The 16,802-nt window shown below is 35.8% G+C and overlaps 1 protein-coding gene across 2 annotated transcripts in view; it reads right to left on the bottom strand.

Moving 5' to 3' along the window:
- Positions 1-8,704: 8,704 nt before the first annotated feature.
- LOC110099292 (cytoplasmic tRNA 2-thiolation protein 1) overlaps positions 8,705-16,802 on the bottom strand; it is a 26,826-nt gene continuing 18,728 nt past the window's right edge. For both annotated transcript variants that reach the window (XM_020826396.2, XM_020826394.2), the window contains exons 5-10: positions 13,961-14,073; positions 13,778-13,870; positions 13,419-13,459; positions 12,462-12,528; positions 12,213-12,324; positions 8,705-9,195 (exon numbers count right to left, since the gene is read on the bottom strand). In XM_020826396.2, the coding sequence (XP_020682055.1) occupies positions 9,013-9,195; positions 12,213-12,324; positions 12,462-12,528; positions 13,419-13,459; positions 13,778-13,870; positions 13,961-14,073 (609 nt within the window). In that variant the 3' untranslated portion in view covers positions 8,705-9,012. The remainder of the gene's footprint in view (positions 9,196-12,212; positions 12,325-12,461; positions 12,529-13,418; positions 13,460-13,777; positions 13,871-13,960; positions 14,074-16,802) is intronic.

Below are 16,802 nucleotides of genomic sequence, written 5' to 3'. Positions count from 1 at the left end.
GTTATTGTTACTCGACATCCTGGAATGGAAGCGAGTCATTCACCTACGCTTATCAATTAATACATAGTTAACTCATTAATCCATCAATTTTATGAATAAAATTATAATTATTAATTAAATATAATTATAATAATTAAAATGAAAGGAAGTCGAATCGAAACTGGTGGATTTGTAATTGAAAGTAAGGGTAATAGTTAAGAATTTCTTATAAATAATAAATATTAAAATTAATAATTTTATGATATTTTTAAATTATAAAATAGAATGAAGGGTCAGGATATTTTTTTAATGAATAAAATGAAAGGCTAGGATTGCACGTGGGTGGAAACTCAAGTCCAGTTTTCACAACCTTATTATTAGGGTCATATGAATACTAACACGTACACTATATAATTATATGACTTATATGAGCATTCTTAAATTCATTATTAAAAATATATTTGATGTCTCAATTAATAATTATAATTTACTCCTTCAACCATCGATTTAATATTTTTCAATTGAAAATTTAAACGTTTGTATTATAATTAAAAATTTATGAAAAACTTTCCATCATAAACGTTTGAATAATAATAAAGATAGCAAACATTTTAAGGAGTTATTGAATAATCTCTCTCTCTCTCTCTATATCTCAAGAAACAATAAATACTTGAATTCATTTCTCTCTTAAATCTTCAGTTTCATCGTTCAAACAAACTGTTAGCTTTTCTTCATTAAAAATTTTCAGCCGTTTCACTAAAATTTTCTTCATAAATATCAGCAGAATCAGCTCCAACGTACAGATCATCGATCGATCAAAGCCTAAAAATGGAAGCCAAAGTTGCTATCATCGTCTTCTTCTTCTTCTTCGCATTCTCGTTGCAGGCCATGAGCTCTCCGATTACAGAGAAGAGCCATGATAATGAAGAAAAGAAGCAGTCAATTCTGAAGGAACTAGAGAAAGTCGTCGGCCTTCCAAACCTCGCCGTCAGAGATCACGGACACTGGACGTTGAAAGCGGTTCAATTCATTTCGGAGAAGATGAACTGGAAGTACAATTTCAGCGGCGGAGAGAAGCCGGACCCCAAGGAAGTCGAGGTGGCGACGCGGCACATCGTCACGGCCATCGGTTGGATTCTGTCTGATCGGCAACTGAACCCCTACAGGTTTTTTTTTTTTTTAATAAGTGCTTACTTTTATAGTTTTATAAAATAAATTTATTTAGAAAATTGATTCAAATTCGAACCCGATTCTTCCATGCGAGTAAATAAGAGTCGACACGACTAACTATCAAACAGATATACGATACCAACGTCGACCAAGATATTTGTTTATATACGTTCATAATCGATACAGCAACCTCAAGTCTTTGTGCCACTATGTGGGGTCGGCTGCATGAATCCTTTTTCGCACAGACCATCAAAATCGACTTCATTGATTGAACTTTGTCGATTATGTCTACTTACCGATAGAGGATCGGATTCGTAATAAATTTCCTTTTTTTAGATCTTCAAAATCTATAATCAAGAAAATTCATTACGAATCTGATCCTTTGTCGGTAAGTCAATCAATGATGACTATTTTGATCATTAATATATATATAAATAGTCAAGAGGACCTGATCTATGTTATTTAAATCATGACAGGTCATTTACGGACTGGTTGGCATCCTTCTCATACCTGTTTAACTACCTGAGAGATTTGGAGAAGGGCAAACTACCTGGAGGGTTCAAGAACCCGGTCTACAAGTGTTACGAGAGGTTCTGGCCCACCTGCGAAGCGCGTGCACCGGCCACACTGGAAGGAGCCGTGGTCTACCGATTTGAATGCGGCTGGGAGTTCACAGAGGAATGCCTCAAATACCATATTATAGATGGCAGGTCGGACGCTCAATCTACCAATGGGGCCCACTTTGGTCCACAGACCTAATTAATTAATTAATTAATTTTTAGGTTTATGCAAATTTGTATCAACTTTGAACTATTGAGGAGTTGGAATAATAATACTTGAATTTATTTTTCATTTATTTAATCTATGCAATATTTAAATTCATGATTAAAAGAAAAATTTTTTCGACTAAGGCTTTGTTTGGGACAGCTTTTTTTGTTACTTTATAAAACTGTTTTTTATTCAGTTTTAGAAAGCAACAAAGAAGTTGTCTCAAACGAAATCTAAAATAGTCTGATGGGCTATAAGGAAGTCTCATAACGCTGAACTTTTATTTGGTCCGGCCACAGGACGTAGCTCTACGTTCGGACGCTAATAGAATCGCGCCACGCATTCTCACTATTTACCGCGCGCCCCGACAACCCGACCCGGAACGGACCCAGGATGGCTCGGTATTTCTCGATTTTGCTAGATATTACTTGGTATTGCTATGTATTGGTCGATTTTACTCGGCAATAACCAATACCGAGCAAATACCGAGTAATACCGAGCAATACCGAGTTGTACCGAGTTTTTCTTGAAAAACTCGGTATTGCTCGGTATTGGTCTTCACAGAGCGGTATTTCTCGTTATAACGCTAGAATTTGTGTAATTCAGTGTATCATATATAACTAAAATCACATTGCAAATCGATCGGCTTTGAAGATTATCATAATATAATTTACATAAGAATGTTCTTACACAAAGTTTCTCATTATTTTTATATATGTTAAGGCTTCATTTGGGACGGTTTTCTTTATGCTTATTAAAGCATAAAACTGTCCCAAACGAACCCTAAGTGCACGCTAGTCATAGTGATTATTTCAATTAGAGGTAAAATCTCAAAATAATTAAGCTAAATTGTATAAGCATATTATGATATATAATTTATGTGAACGCAGCTCCTTCCTAAGTAATGATAAAAGTTATAAAAATAGCTTCTTCTTAAAATATAAGGTATGACAATTGTAGCTTTTTATAAAGCTGATTATGAAGCTGATATGAGGAAAGCAACAAGTAAATAACAGCCAAATGAAATTATGACTGTTGTGATCTAAGAAAATAAAATAGCGAAAAAGCAATCCCAAACAAACTCTTAGGCTTCATTTGGGACTGCTTTCTTACTGCTTCTTAAAGCGGTTTTTTAGTATAAAAAATTTAATTTTTTAACTAAAAAGCTGTAAGAAAGCCGTCCCAAATGACATAAATTGAATAATTTTAGTATTTTCAAGTTGTCTGAATTTATGAAAAATATATGTTGAAATAAGTGCTGAATGGGTGAGTTTAGAGACAGATAACAAATTGTGAGTTAAGGAAGGAACATGTAGCAGATTGTTGAGATAAAGCTTACAAGATGTTTCTGGTAGAGGTAGAAGACCCTGTCCGGTGTGCTGTATCGGAACCGTGAACCCGTTGGCGACGGAGATAGAGTCGTTACCTTAGTAAGTTGAGGGTGAGTGAAGGTAGGAACCATCGGGCATGAGATGAGATGTGGCGTCAGTGTCGAGAACCCAATCGTGCGGATTGCTTGATGATGGTTGAGCAAGAAGAGCTTTCGGCGGACGAGTGACGGTGGGAGCAAACTTGAAGTTGCAACGGTGCCAACAATTGAGAGCAATGTGGCCTATCTTGCCACAGATTTGGCACGTCGGTTTGGTGGAGGAATTGGCGACAGGTTGAACCGCCTGGGTCGGGGGGTTGGTGTTGTAGGACTGGGACGAATTCTTGTTCTTATAGAAGCGACGCTAAGTGCGATCCCGCGAGGAGTTTTGAGAGGGAGCATAGAGCGCAGTGTGTGAGGCATTGTTGGAAAGGTCGAGAGACTGTTCTTGCTGAATGTTAATCGCCTCGCTGCAGAGAAGAGAATAAAATTTGTCAAGATCAAGAGGTTGATGATAGGTGCGAATTGCCGTTTTGAAGGAGCTATAGGTGTTCGACAGTCCTTGAAGGATGTAGTGGATGATGTCGTCTTGTTCGATCTTTGATCCGGCAACGGCGATATTGTCTACGATGGATTTAATTTGCGTTAAGTACTGTGGAATGGTGAGATCCTTGAGACGAACATTGTGAAGTTCATTCTTTAGCTGGATAACGCGAGAACGACATGTAGGTTGTTGACGTCTTTCAAGAATCTGCCAGGCTTCGTGGGAGGTGTTGGAGGTAAGAATGTAGGGCAAGATTTGTTGAGAAATGGTTGAAAAGAGAGCCGAGAGGAGGTTGCTGTCTTCAAGATGCCAGCGAGCGTAGTCGGCAGATTGCTCGTCAGGAGGAGGGGTGATGGTTCCGGTGAGGTAACCAGCATACCCATTGGCGGCCGGTAAATTGCTGTAGCAATTGTGTACCCCATATGGCATAGTTGTCCGGCGTAAGTTGATGAGGAGCGAGGTTCTTGATGTTGTTGAGGAGAAATTTCAGTGCCGGAGGTATGCCGATGTGAGGAGCAGCGGTGTTGGTGATGTTGGTGGCGGAAGAAGATGAAGATGTAGGAGGAAGAGAGTTGTTCTGTTCTTGTTCTACCATGACTCTGATACCATGCGAGAGAACAGGGAAGAAACCGAAAGAAGAAGAGGCAGAGACCGCGAAACAGAATAAAGGAAAATCTATCTTATTCAAATGTAAACAGATATAGTTGTACATATTTATAGAGAGCGAATGGTAAAAGTGTAAATACAAGTAGTGAGATGAATACAGTTACTAATTGAATGGATATTTTTAGCTCTCTATGCATTTAAATTTTGATTTTGTGATATTGAAAAGTGATCTCATTCAATTATATATGAACTTCTTCGCTGATTTATTTTTCAAACAACAATCATAATTTCATTTGTCTGTTACTTTCTTACTGTTTTTCCAAAAAAAATTATGATGAAATATTACTATTTGCAACCATATTAGCTAAATTACTTTCTCGCAACTCAGGTTTCGTTTGGGACGGCTTTTTTACTGCTTTATAAATTAGCTTTTTAGTACCAAAATTTTTTGTAAATTAGAAATTTTTTGTAAAAAATATGCTTTTAAAAGTATTTAGAAATCTGTCCTAAACAAAACCTAATTTTATAAAATATTGCAATTGTACTTACTGGACATTATAATATAAGTGTAATGATCTAAATTTTCACAATATTATGCATTTCTTAAATAATATCCTAAATATTAAACAATGCATTTAATGAAACTATATCTTTACTAAATTACAAGCCAACCCTTTCAGCCAAATTTTGTTTTGACATCTGTAAATAAAATATTTGATCTTTTTTAAATAAATAAGTAAATAAAAGTGAGGAGCAGTTAAAAGAGTCAACTGCTGCTTTTGCAAACTTGTATTTCTTTACCAGCCTTCGACCTCCATTAAAGGAGAGATTATTATGTGCGGATACCGGACGGGAGGAATCGATCGGTTTTATCTTTGTGAATAGTAAAAGCGCAGCATGAACAATAAGAAGAGATACCTGCAAGGAGATGTTAGAGCAAGAAAACGAGAAAGAAGGATGAAGCTAAGTTATTGTTTTATTGATAGTCTCATAAAATGCGTTGTTACACGAGTGTGAGTATATATATAGGAGGTGAGTAGGGAGATCATAATGCATTCCGTTAGGAGCAGTCTGTCTTGACAGAGAGTGTGGAGAATGATGAGTCGGCTGGAACAGGGCGGTCCCGTGAGAGGTGGAGCTGAAGTCTCCCATGTGATTGTGGTGTGCTAACACAATATAAGCGCAGTGAGCAGAAATAAATCAGATTGTTCTCCCAGTCTGGTGTCTGCACAGAATAATTCATCCCATTAATGGCCTCTTTGCACGAAAAATTGTTACGTTGCGAAGTCCGGATGTTGTTCGTACTCCAATCATATGAAGACACATGAGTTTTTTTTCTCTCTATTGTACATAGATTGTGTATAAGAGAGAGAAAATTAACATGTCTTCACATGATCAAAATCCTAAGAAAAAGCTACATCCATACTCCGTACATAATAATTTCTCCTCGGCTTATCCCCATCTTTGGTAAACCTAGATTTAGCCGCTCAAGTAAGTCACAAGCTTTGCACAATTTCTGCACATCAGTTACAGATTAAAACCTCTATACTTTAAACATACTCAGGAAGGCAGTAACTAAAATAGCCAGTATACATGCAAGAGATCTAAAAGACAGGAGAAAATATTAAAATTCACCTCAGGAATTTTAATGAAGTTTCATTAAAGTTTATCTTAAATGAAACTCCCAAAATTAAGTCAAATAAAAAAAAAATTAATCCGTTTAAAATAAAATTCAACTAAAATTAATGCGACATAACTGAATTTAATTCATTTATGACTAAGACTTCTTTGAAATGGCTTTCTTATTACCTCTGAAAGCAGCTTATTAGTAAAAAATTAAGAAAGCCGTCCCAAACAAAGCCTAAATTCTAACATCTATCATCGGATTGTTAGAATTGCAGTGATTCAGATCGTTTATGGTAGCTTTCTTATAGCTTTCTAATACAAAAATTTATACTTGAAAAGTTGTTTTAGAAAGCAGCAATAAAACTGTCTCAAACTAAGGTTTTGTTTGGGACGGCTTTATTTTTCCCGCTTCTTAAAGCGGCTTTAAGAAGCAACAAGAAAGTTGTCTCAAACGAAGCCTAAGCCTTAATTAGTTTAATATATACGTTTGATGAATGAAGTTTGAATATCTTATGGAGTTATCTCTCTCTCTATCTATCTATCTGAAGAAACAATAAATAGTTGAATTCATTATCTCTCTTAAATCTTCAGTTCCATCGCCCAAACAAACGGTCATCTTTTCTTCATTAAAAACTTTCTGCCGTTTCATTGAAATTTTCTTCATAAATATCAGCTCCTAAATGAACTTACATCAATCAAACAAAGACAAAAATGGAAGCCAAACAGATTTATCTCTTTCCTCTTATCATCTTCTTCCTCCTCTCCACATTCTCTTTGCAGGCTTTAAGCTCTCCGATTACTGAGAAAAATGATACTGTGTTCGAAAAGAAGAACAAAACTATGGCCGAGCAACTGTTAGAAGCCGTCGGCCCTCCAAACTATGCCGCCAGCGATCACACAGAATATATGTTACGAGCAGTTGGGTTTGTTTTGGAGTTGAAGAACTGGAAGTATAATTCCACCGGCGAAGAGAAGCCAAACGCTGAGGCTTTTCAGCTCGCGAAGGCAAGAGCACTTCAAGTCATTTTTTGGATTATCCGACGTCACAGGGTAGTGATCAGTCCATACAGGTTTTTTTTCCCCCTCTAATTACTTGCTTTTATATATAATAATTTTAGTTTAAAATTTTACTTTTTTTTTTATAAATTCACAAACTATATGTATAGATATATAAGAAAGAAAAATAAAAATAATTAGAATAGAAAATAAATAAGGTTGTCTAATTCACCCACCGAGCTTAGCTGGGTTGGTAGGGGAGCATGGATGTATATCACGATGAGGAATTTTGGCAGCGGTTAAAACGGGTGCTATTTGCACCAGTTAAGACCGCCGCAAATTGTATCGGTTTAAACCGCAGCGAAAAGCGAAAATTTGCAGCGGTTTTAACACCGTCCCAAATATCTGCTGCGAAAAAATCATGTTTTTGGTAGTGATGATTGGGAATCCCCCAACCCATGTTCGAATCATCTCTCATGTGGGTCGGTCCGTTAAGTGGGGAGAAAATAACTACGGGTCATGCACCTGTGGGGCTGACTGCTGGTAGGCTCGCCGAGAGATTAGTTACACTGTCACAGAGCTTAGCATGGATGTATATCACGATGAGGAATTTTGGCAGTGGTTAAAACGGTGCTATTTGGACCGGTTAAGACCGCCGCAAATAGTATCGGTTTAAACCGCAGCGAAAAGGGGACTTTTGCAACGGTTTTAAAACCGTCCCAAGTATCTGCTGCAAAAAAATCATCTTTTTGGTAGTGATGATTGATAATCCCCCAACCCATGTTCGAATCATCTCTCATGCGGGTCGGCCCGTTAAGCGGGAAGAAAATAACTACCGGTCATGCACCTGTGGGGCTGACTGCTGGTAGGCTCGCTGAGAGATTAGTTACACTGTCATGAATCTCCTAAGAGGATGACAGCGGATAGATACCCCATTCTAAAAAAAAAAAAAAGTGTCTAATTCATATTATTTAATTCAGGACAGGTCATATGGGGATTTACTCTTCTACTACATATTTTACCTGATAGACCACATGGAGAAAGAGGACCCGGTCTACCCATGTTTCAAGGCAGTGTGGCCCAGCTGCATTGCTAGTGCACCGGCCACGCCTGAAGGAGAGATGGTCTACCGATTTGAATGCGCCTGGAGGTTCAACGAGAAATGCAAACTTTGGTCCACAAACCTAACTAATTAATTAATTTTAGTTAAAATTAATTAATTAGTATGTTTATGAATATTTATATCAAATTTGAACTACTGAGTTGTTAGAATAATAATATTTTATAATAAATAAATTCATAATTATCTTTGGTAATTGAACATATCGATAAAGTTTATTTGATTTGAAATTAAAATTAGTATTTATTTATTTTTTTAATTTAAAAAACAATAATAACATTTTCTATCAAATAAATTCTTAATAATCTTTGAAATGTATAATAGATTTAAAAAATGTTTATTTGACTTGAAATTAAAAATAACTTTATTATAATTTTAATTTGACTTTTAATTCAAAATTGATTATATATTTATTTGATGTAAAATTTCAAATTATTATACATTTTTTAAATTATATCCTAAACATCAAACAGTGCATTTAATGACCCTAAATTTCTACTAAATTACGAGCCAACCCTTCTCAGCCAAATAAAATATTTTAACCATCTTTTTTCAATAAATATGTAAATAAAAGTGAGGAACCGTAATGATAAACACATTTTTAGACATTTCAACAGAAGCAGATAGTCTAGACTGTAATGCACGAGAAATTATTCTGTGCGGACATCAGATGGAGAAAACTATCCGGTTTGTCTCTGTGAACAGTAAAAGCACAGTTAACTGCACTTATATGGTTCACTGTCGCACTTTCACTGTTCACAAAGGCAAAATCGAACGGTTCTCTCCGTCTGATATCCGAACACAGACTCTGCATAACTCCAGTAGAGGAAATAATTAGAACTCCAGATTTCCACATGGTTTGCTTTGTAGAATTGGCCGCTCAGCTTCTGCTTTTGGAAGCCTGCCTGTCTTATGGAGCCTTTCACTTCCATTAATGGCCTCTCTGGTACGGCTTATCCCCAGCTTTGGCAAACCTCGATTTAGCCCCTCAAGCAAGACACAAGCTTTGCATAATTTCTGCACATTAGTTACAGATTAGAATCTCTATAATTTAAACATACTCAGGAAGGCAATGCAAGAGCAGTAGTTCCTGAACAAAAGTCTAAAAGACATGAGAAGATACAGCAAGAAAAACCTTTAATAGATTTTGAATTCTATGGGAGAGCACTCTTGCACATCGGGTAGCCGAACCCACATAGTTAGATAAAGGTTTCGTTTGGGACGGCTTTCTTTCTACTTCTCAAAGCAGCTTTCTAGTAAAAAAAAAATTATACTAGAATGATGCTTTAAGAAGCAGAAAGAAAGCCATCCCAAACGAAGCCAAAGACTTGTTGTTGTTGTTGGATGGTAAAGCACTCTTGATTAAGAAGTTTGATTAGGCTTATTATTAAGGCCAAATTTAATATTTAGATTTAAAATTTAATTCATAGGGAATGTTTAGGAAGATGAAGGTATATCCTATCAAGATTTCATAATTCTGTCATCCTAGGTATAACAATGGATCCAATCTGTCAACATCAGAGGCTATATTGAGAGAATTTGATTAGCAGTCATAGATTATCTCATGACAAGAATGCTCATTGATTTGAGGTTTAGAGCTTGCAACTCTATTTGTAAAAGTCCCATAAGATTGAGGCTCGTAGTTTTAACTCATGACATGTTTGCATGTGGGACTTATTAACTCAAATAATGGAATAAGCCCAACAATAGGTCTTATGACCTTAATCTATACGAAAGTCAACCTAATTGATTAAGTTGGTTGACTTCAGTTTTCAATGTAGCATATATTTTTGCTTGCACAATGAAGCAATGGCTTGCCAAGACCCTTATATCAACTAGCATATAATAAGATCAAATCGGGTATTTGGTCGATCTATCTAATCAACCGAGTAGATATTACGTGTATTTGAATATAAAGGCTGGAGCATTATGATAAACTTATCATTAAAAGGCACTTGGATGATTTGTTATCCACGAGAGGGCATCATAACCTTCTTTTCATTTCCCAATGATCAATTGTATCTTGGGCTGAACCTAATATCATTTAGCATTCAAGAGTGTAATTCTTTTGTGACAAGTTTATGAGGCTCACCATAACAAATAGCGTAGTGAAAACTATCATAGTAAGGCGAATCACATTTTACGGAAAAGGCTAAACGGCTCGACCTAAAGATTTCACAGTAGGGTGGGGTACAATTCATGCCATGAAAATTTAAAAGAGAGAGAGAGAGAGAGAGAGAGAGAGAGAGAGAGAGAGAGAGAGAGAGAGGGGGGGAAATTATATCAATCATAGTCATCTTAGCTAGTGTTGTGCACGAACAAATGGTCATGGTAGGGCTACGGTGAGAGTCATGAGAGAGATGATAAATGAGAGTCATGAGAGAGATGATAAATGAACAAAAACTTTGAAATGAAAACACAATACTTCCTAGGAATAAATCTTAATCCCTAAGGAATGCTTAAATCAAATATGCATATGAAATGGTTATGGAATGTTTTCAAAAGGTATAAACAATATGAATCAACAAATATTAAGAATGCTTAGAAAATAGTTCAAACTTAAATAAGGAATGTTTACAAAGTTATTGCCTCTTGAATTCAAAACTCACTTTTACTCCTTGAGGGAATTGAGATTTTTTTAAGAAACCATGGATCACTGCACAATCCCCAAGAGGAGCTACATTTCTATGTTATTTTGCTCGTTTTCTTTATTATTACTTGATCTTTATTTGCATAATCCTTGATGATTCCCATTCATATATCCTCATTGACTGGGTGAATTCCTTTTAAGCTAATAAGGCTTTCAAATGTTTGATTTATGCTTCATTTAGGATGGCTTTTTTACTGCTTCATAAAGCAATTTTTTTGTACAAAAATTTTTAATTTGTACTAAAAATTTGCTTCAAGAAGCAATAAAAAAGCAGACCCAAACGAAGCCTTAATTTGAATAACCAACCATTCACAATGGTCGACATAAATATTTATCAGAAAAACAAGCATCAATGGCCTCTAAAGGTATGAAGTTGTTATGCTGCCGGCCCAGGAGGGGCCGGCTGGACCGGTCCAGCCTGGATCGATCCTCGTTTACTCCTGCAAACCCAAGCTGGGCGGAGAAAGGGGGTTGGGCGGCAGCCCTTGTGGGCCCAAGCATTGATTGTATTAAACTTTATGAGGAAAATTTTGAATTAAGGGGCTGTTTAGGGATTTTTAATTATTCCTTTTGCTTTAATTAGGGAGAAGGGTGTGAGTAGAGATCATCTGTAATTTGATGAAAATTTGAGATCTAGGGTTTTCTTCGTTTTGGGCTCTTGGCATTGTCGGAGATTGGAGAGTTGTTCTTCCTCTCGAATTGAAGAACGATTGTATCTTTGCTGATTTTTATTCTTCTACTAGTGGAATACATGTGTTTGTGTGGTTTTCTCTCAGTTTTCTGGCCGTTTTCCAATGATTTGGTGCTGATTTCTGCTGTAAACAGCAGAAATCCTGCTGTTTGCTCATCCGTTTGGCCTAGGATTGCTTGCGAACTTAAGTATTAGCCTAGGATTGCTTGCGAACTTAAGTATTACCTTAGGGTTACTTGCGGACTCAAGTATTTCCTATCAGAAGTCCTATAAGCCGAAAAAGTTGGATTCAGCTAGAATGAATTGTTGCGCTAGAAAAGTTACAACTCTATGCATAATGGCACTCAAGCAAATCAAGAAAATTCAGTTGCAGTGTATGATATTTATTAACCATCTACTGAATCAGGAACCTCTATTATCAATTCATAGTTAAGAGCCCATCAGGAATCATTAATATACAAAACTTGGGTTTTGTTTGCGACGACTTTTTTGCTGCTTTTTAAAGCAGCTTTCTAGTACAAAAATTTATTTTTTACTAGAAAGTTGCTTTAAGAAGCAATAAAAAAGCCGTCCCAAATGAAGCCTTAATCATCTAGGGGCAACAAATAGTTCATGGATAACTAAAAAAACCTTCTCCAACAGGAACAGAAACTCAGTTCATAGTAATAAAGCATGGAAAACAAATATCAAAACCTGGCTGGAGATGTAGCCACAACGTTCACATGTCCCCTGATCTGGCATTCTAGTTGAGCTGGATATCCTAAAATCTTCCCCAGATCGAATGATATCAAGTATAGCTTGCGGCCTGAAACAAATCAACAATCCATTAGACAGAATCTACCAATTTCTAGAGAAAGAGAGAGAATTGTAATGCTGTTATGGCAGCATTGAGTAAAGAAACAATCCATGCTACAGTCCATAAAATAAGTGCTCCATACCGACCTGATTCTTTCCAAATCTTTTATAAATTCACGAGCAAAGCCGCGATATGCATTTGGAGAATAGATGCCTGCATCAGCAAAAACAGTACTTAGATGCATAGAAAGCAAGCCAATCTTTGTTAAGAATGAAGTAGAATGCCTTGAAAAAAATATTAAAAACTGATGCATCGCTTAACAAATGTTCATTTTGATGCGGATTTAGCTTAATAAACTATGAGGATTTTGATGTGGATGCAGCTTGTGTCTCTCATACAGAAAAATTAAAAGGTGAGAATTGTTGCATTTGTAATCCACAACATTTTTCTTTTTCATCAGATGAAATAAAAGTTAAGTGTTGTAGAGATAAGGATGCTTAGGTGGATGAGTGGTTTTACCCTTAGAGATAGGATACGAAATGAGCATTTACGTGAAAAGGTTGGAGTAGCTCCAGTGGAAGATAAGATTAGAGAGAGTCGCCTTAGATGGTTTGGTCACATTAAACGAAGGCCTTCCGATGACCCGGTTAGGAAAGTTGAGGTTTTAGATTTGTCTTATGTTAAGAAAGGTAGAGGTAGACCTAAAAAGACTTGGTTAAAAAATATTAGAATTTATCTTTCTTTATTAGATTTAAATGAGAATTTGATTTTTAACATAACACAATGGCGAAAAAGGATTCATGTAGCCGACCCCACGTAGTGGGACAAAGGCTTGATATTGTTGTTGATCAGATGAAATAAAAGAAGGTTAGATCTCGTCAATAAAGATAGCAATTAAGGATTGCTTTAAATAGTGTCAAATTGCATGAAAATTAAAACATTGTCAATATGAATCAGTGGGGTTCCCACTGACCAAATCATCACTTAACTCGCTTATAGCCAAGCAAAAGTTCTAACTATGGCAGCTTGGAAGCAACAATGAGACGTGACTCAAGCTAGAGCAATGCCAGGCGAAAAAGGGGGGAGAAAAGATTCATTCTTACATTCTGTGGAGAAGTAGTCCAGTTTTTTGAAATAAGCATACTTATCCTTCAGTCAAGGTCCATCAGCAAGAAATTGCTGGCTAGATGAGAAATTGGAAAAAAAAAAATCGATAAAAAAAAAATTACATACATACCGCTTTATTTCGTGTTATTTACATATCTAACACCAAAAACAATAATATTGCATGCCTACCACCCATATAAAACTTTAATATCAAATATATCACTCTTATAATTCATTTCTACCATTCATACCATCCTATAGCCTTTAATATTTTATTCCATGCACCCAAATTAGCATAAAATAAAGTGTTAAGTATGTAAATCCCCCAAAAAAAATGAATTGTCCAAAAGGATATATAACAATCTCCTTCTCATAAGTGTATTTGAAAGGCTTGCATCTGGGAATAGGTCCATCTTCACCAGTCATTATAAATGTACACCTACTCAATCTATAAGACAAGAAGGGTACACAAGTTAGCAATATTAATGAAAGAAACTATTCAAGGAAACAAACGAATGCAGTTTACAACCAGTCCTACCTTGCAATGTCGCCACGCAATAAGTTTAAGAGAACTGTCTCTGCCATATCATCTGCATTGTGACCAGTGACAAGCTTGTCTACTTTCAATAAGGCTGCACCTCTATCTAATGCCTACAGAATTTAACAGTGCACGTTATAAGGTTTTCTCAACCTAATAAGTTCAATGGACAAAGAAATGTAAACTATAAGGCTCTGCAGCAAATTCAATGAACAATGCAATTTCAGTAACCGCATTGAGCGAACATCTAATAAGAAAGCTCACTCAATTGTAAACTAGAACTGAAGAAACTGACAATTCAGGAAATGTGATTTCTAGCTATTGAATAGCAGTTTACACATGGAATAGTTCAACTCACATAATTGAAGATTTCCTGCAACTTCTTATGAAGAATTTATCATAAATCAATCATTGTAAAACTTCGAGTCAAATGCTTGCATTATTAGATTAGTCAATATCAAGCTACGTGTCTCCACTTTCCCATTGGTATTCCAGCAAAGCGATGGTGGCAGATATCCTCGGGGAAATGTGTGAATCTCTTAGTAATAAGGAAAATCTTCTTTGCAGAGCAAAGTTAAAGCTAACACATAAAATCATGATCTTAATGTTAATCAACAACACCAAAACAGATAAGAGGCCTAATAATAGCAAAAGTTGAACAAAGACACTATTTCATAGAGATATGCAAGTAAAAGATTGTGTTTATATGTAATTGACAGACTCACAGTTAAACCTATATAGAATTACAAAACAATGTAAAGAATGTGAGAAATTGTAAAAGAAATTAGAAAGTGAAAAGGATCAAAATAGCCCCTTCACTTTTTATGAAATATCAAAATGACCCCGAACTATATTAAATGACAATTTTATTCCCTCAACTCTTTAAAGAGTAACCAAATAGTCCCACCATGGGACTACGTTGGTTCCTTTTTAAGGACTAGAGAGACCAAAATGGTCCATTAATATAATTGTGGACCATTTTATTTATTTATAAAGAGTTAAGGGATCATTTTGACTATTTTCCTTAAAATAAATTGTATAAGATGCAAGACGGCCTAAATTTAGGATTTCCAAATATAACTAGAATAATGTAAAAAATGCATAGCATGCAAGGGAATGAAGAATTCATAGATCACAAATCAGTGGACCAACGTTTTTAAAGTGCAAAAAGTAAATATGAGAATTTGAACCTAAACTATAGATCAAATAGTCCGAAGAAATCAAAAAGAATTTTGAATCACTCTATATCAAGGAGTGATGATAAATTAATCGCCACAATAAAAAATTCAAATGTATCGAATTTGGGCAAAATAAAAAACTTTTAGTGACCCACTAATAAAATATTTAGAAAAAACAATTAAAGAAAAGAATTCACAAAAGTAAGGTGTCACCGAAAACTTTAGTGATCATATTGATTATAAAATATTCACTAAATACTTGCATATGCTATATAAAAAATATATGCATGCATATTTGTTATATAGATGTATAAGTAGAACTTTTTTGGATTTGGCTAGCTAGGCTAGCAGATCCTCATAGTGATGACTCTTTTATGAATCATTCGATTTTTATTGAATCATACATACCTTTCTGATTCAAGGTATCTTAAGGTCCATTTGAGGCGGAAACAGTATAAAAGTAATGAAATTGTTGTGAGTAAAGCAAGTTTTTTAAAGCTGCAGAGGATGTTATAAATATGTTATTTTAAAAAAATTGATGTTGACTCAAATTTTTTTAATCAAGCGAATCAAATTAATTTAAATTAAATTGTGCCAAATCGACTCAATTGAGTCAAATCAAGCCCATGTTGAGACTAGTAGCTCACCTGATTCAGCCCTTCGAGTTTTAGTCTCCAAAACCAACTCAAGTCTTTTCATATCAAGAAAATCTTCCTTCTCGCGGCTGAAATCACATTAAAAATTTGAGATAGTTGCTCCATTTCCAACCTTACTCACAACCTCCTGTTGCAACTAGAGGCTTCGAACTTGCAAGGGTACTGAGGACTGAACCTAGTCATTAGATCAAAATACCTGAGGGGCTCGATGATCATTCAACACCTATCCTAGCAGCTCCTTTTGGTTTTTATAAGAAATGAAACATGGGGCATGTTCATCTTGGTTATAGAGAAGAGATTGGGAGAATTCTCATTTATGCATGCACCTACGCGACCCGAGGGGTTGGGAGGGCTGAGTGACATGTGACTAGAGAGGGAGCGAGCTCTAGCGTGTAGCATGGGAGTTTCTCTCCTGTGCCACATGGGGCCGAACCGAGTGAAAGAGATGAGCATCGGCGGCAGCTGGGGCAGCTTTGGCATGTGATTAGCTATGTTGCACCGATACGGATACGGCGATACGGATACGACACGATACGGATATGGGACACGCCAATTCTTAAAAATACAGGATACGGATACGGCGCGGATACGGCATTATAATATATAAATAATACATAAAAATTAATAAAGTAATCAAAGTGTAATATTTGAAATGACAAAAAAATTGAAATAAAAGTAAGTATTAAGTATTGAAATGTCTAGTACAACAACAAAAACAAGAAGATAAATTGCCCAGCACATGAAATTTCAACTATTCAATAGAAGGAATGATAGGATTAGCTTCTTCAGTGGTTTGTCTTTGAGTTTCTATATCATCTTCAATAAATATCATAGCTTCTAATTCAAGCTCATCAAGTGAAAGATTAGCAATTTCTAATATTCCCATATCCTCAAGAGATTCAAATCCATCTCCAGCAACATCCCACATCCTGTTGTCTCCTTCCATATAAGTTGGAGTTTTCCTTGAGAGAAGTCGAAGGTTTGTATGCACATAAACTAAATCTTCAG

Source organism: Dendrobium catenatum, unplaced genomic scaffold, assembly GCF_001605985.2.
Source record: "Dendrobium catenatum unplaced genomic scaffold, ASM160598v2 fragScaff_scaffold_716, whole genome shotgun sequence".
NCBI classification, from domain to species: Eukaryota; Viridiplantae; Streptophyta; class Magnoliopsida; order Asparagales; family Orchidaceae; genus Dendrobium; species Dendrobium catenatum.
Note: the sequence above shows the minus strand (reverse complement) of the source record. Positions and strands in the feature narration are given on the sequence as shown.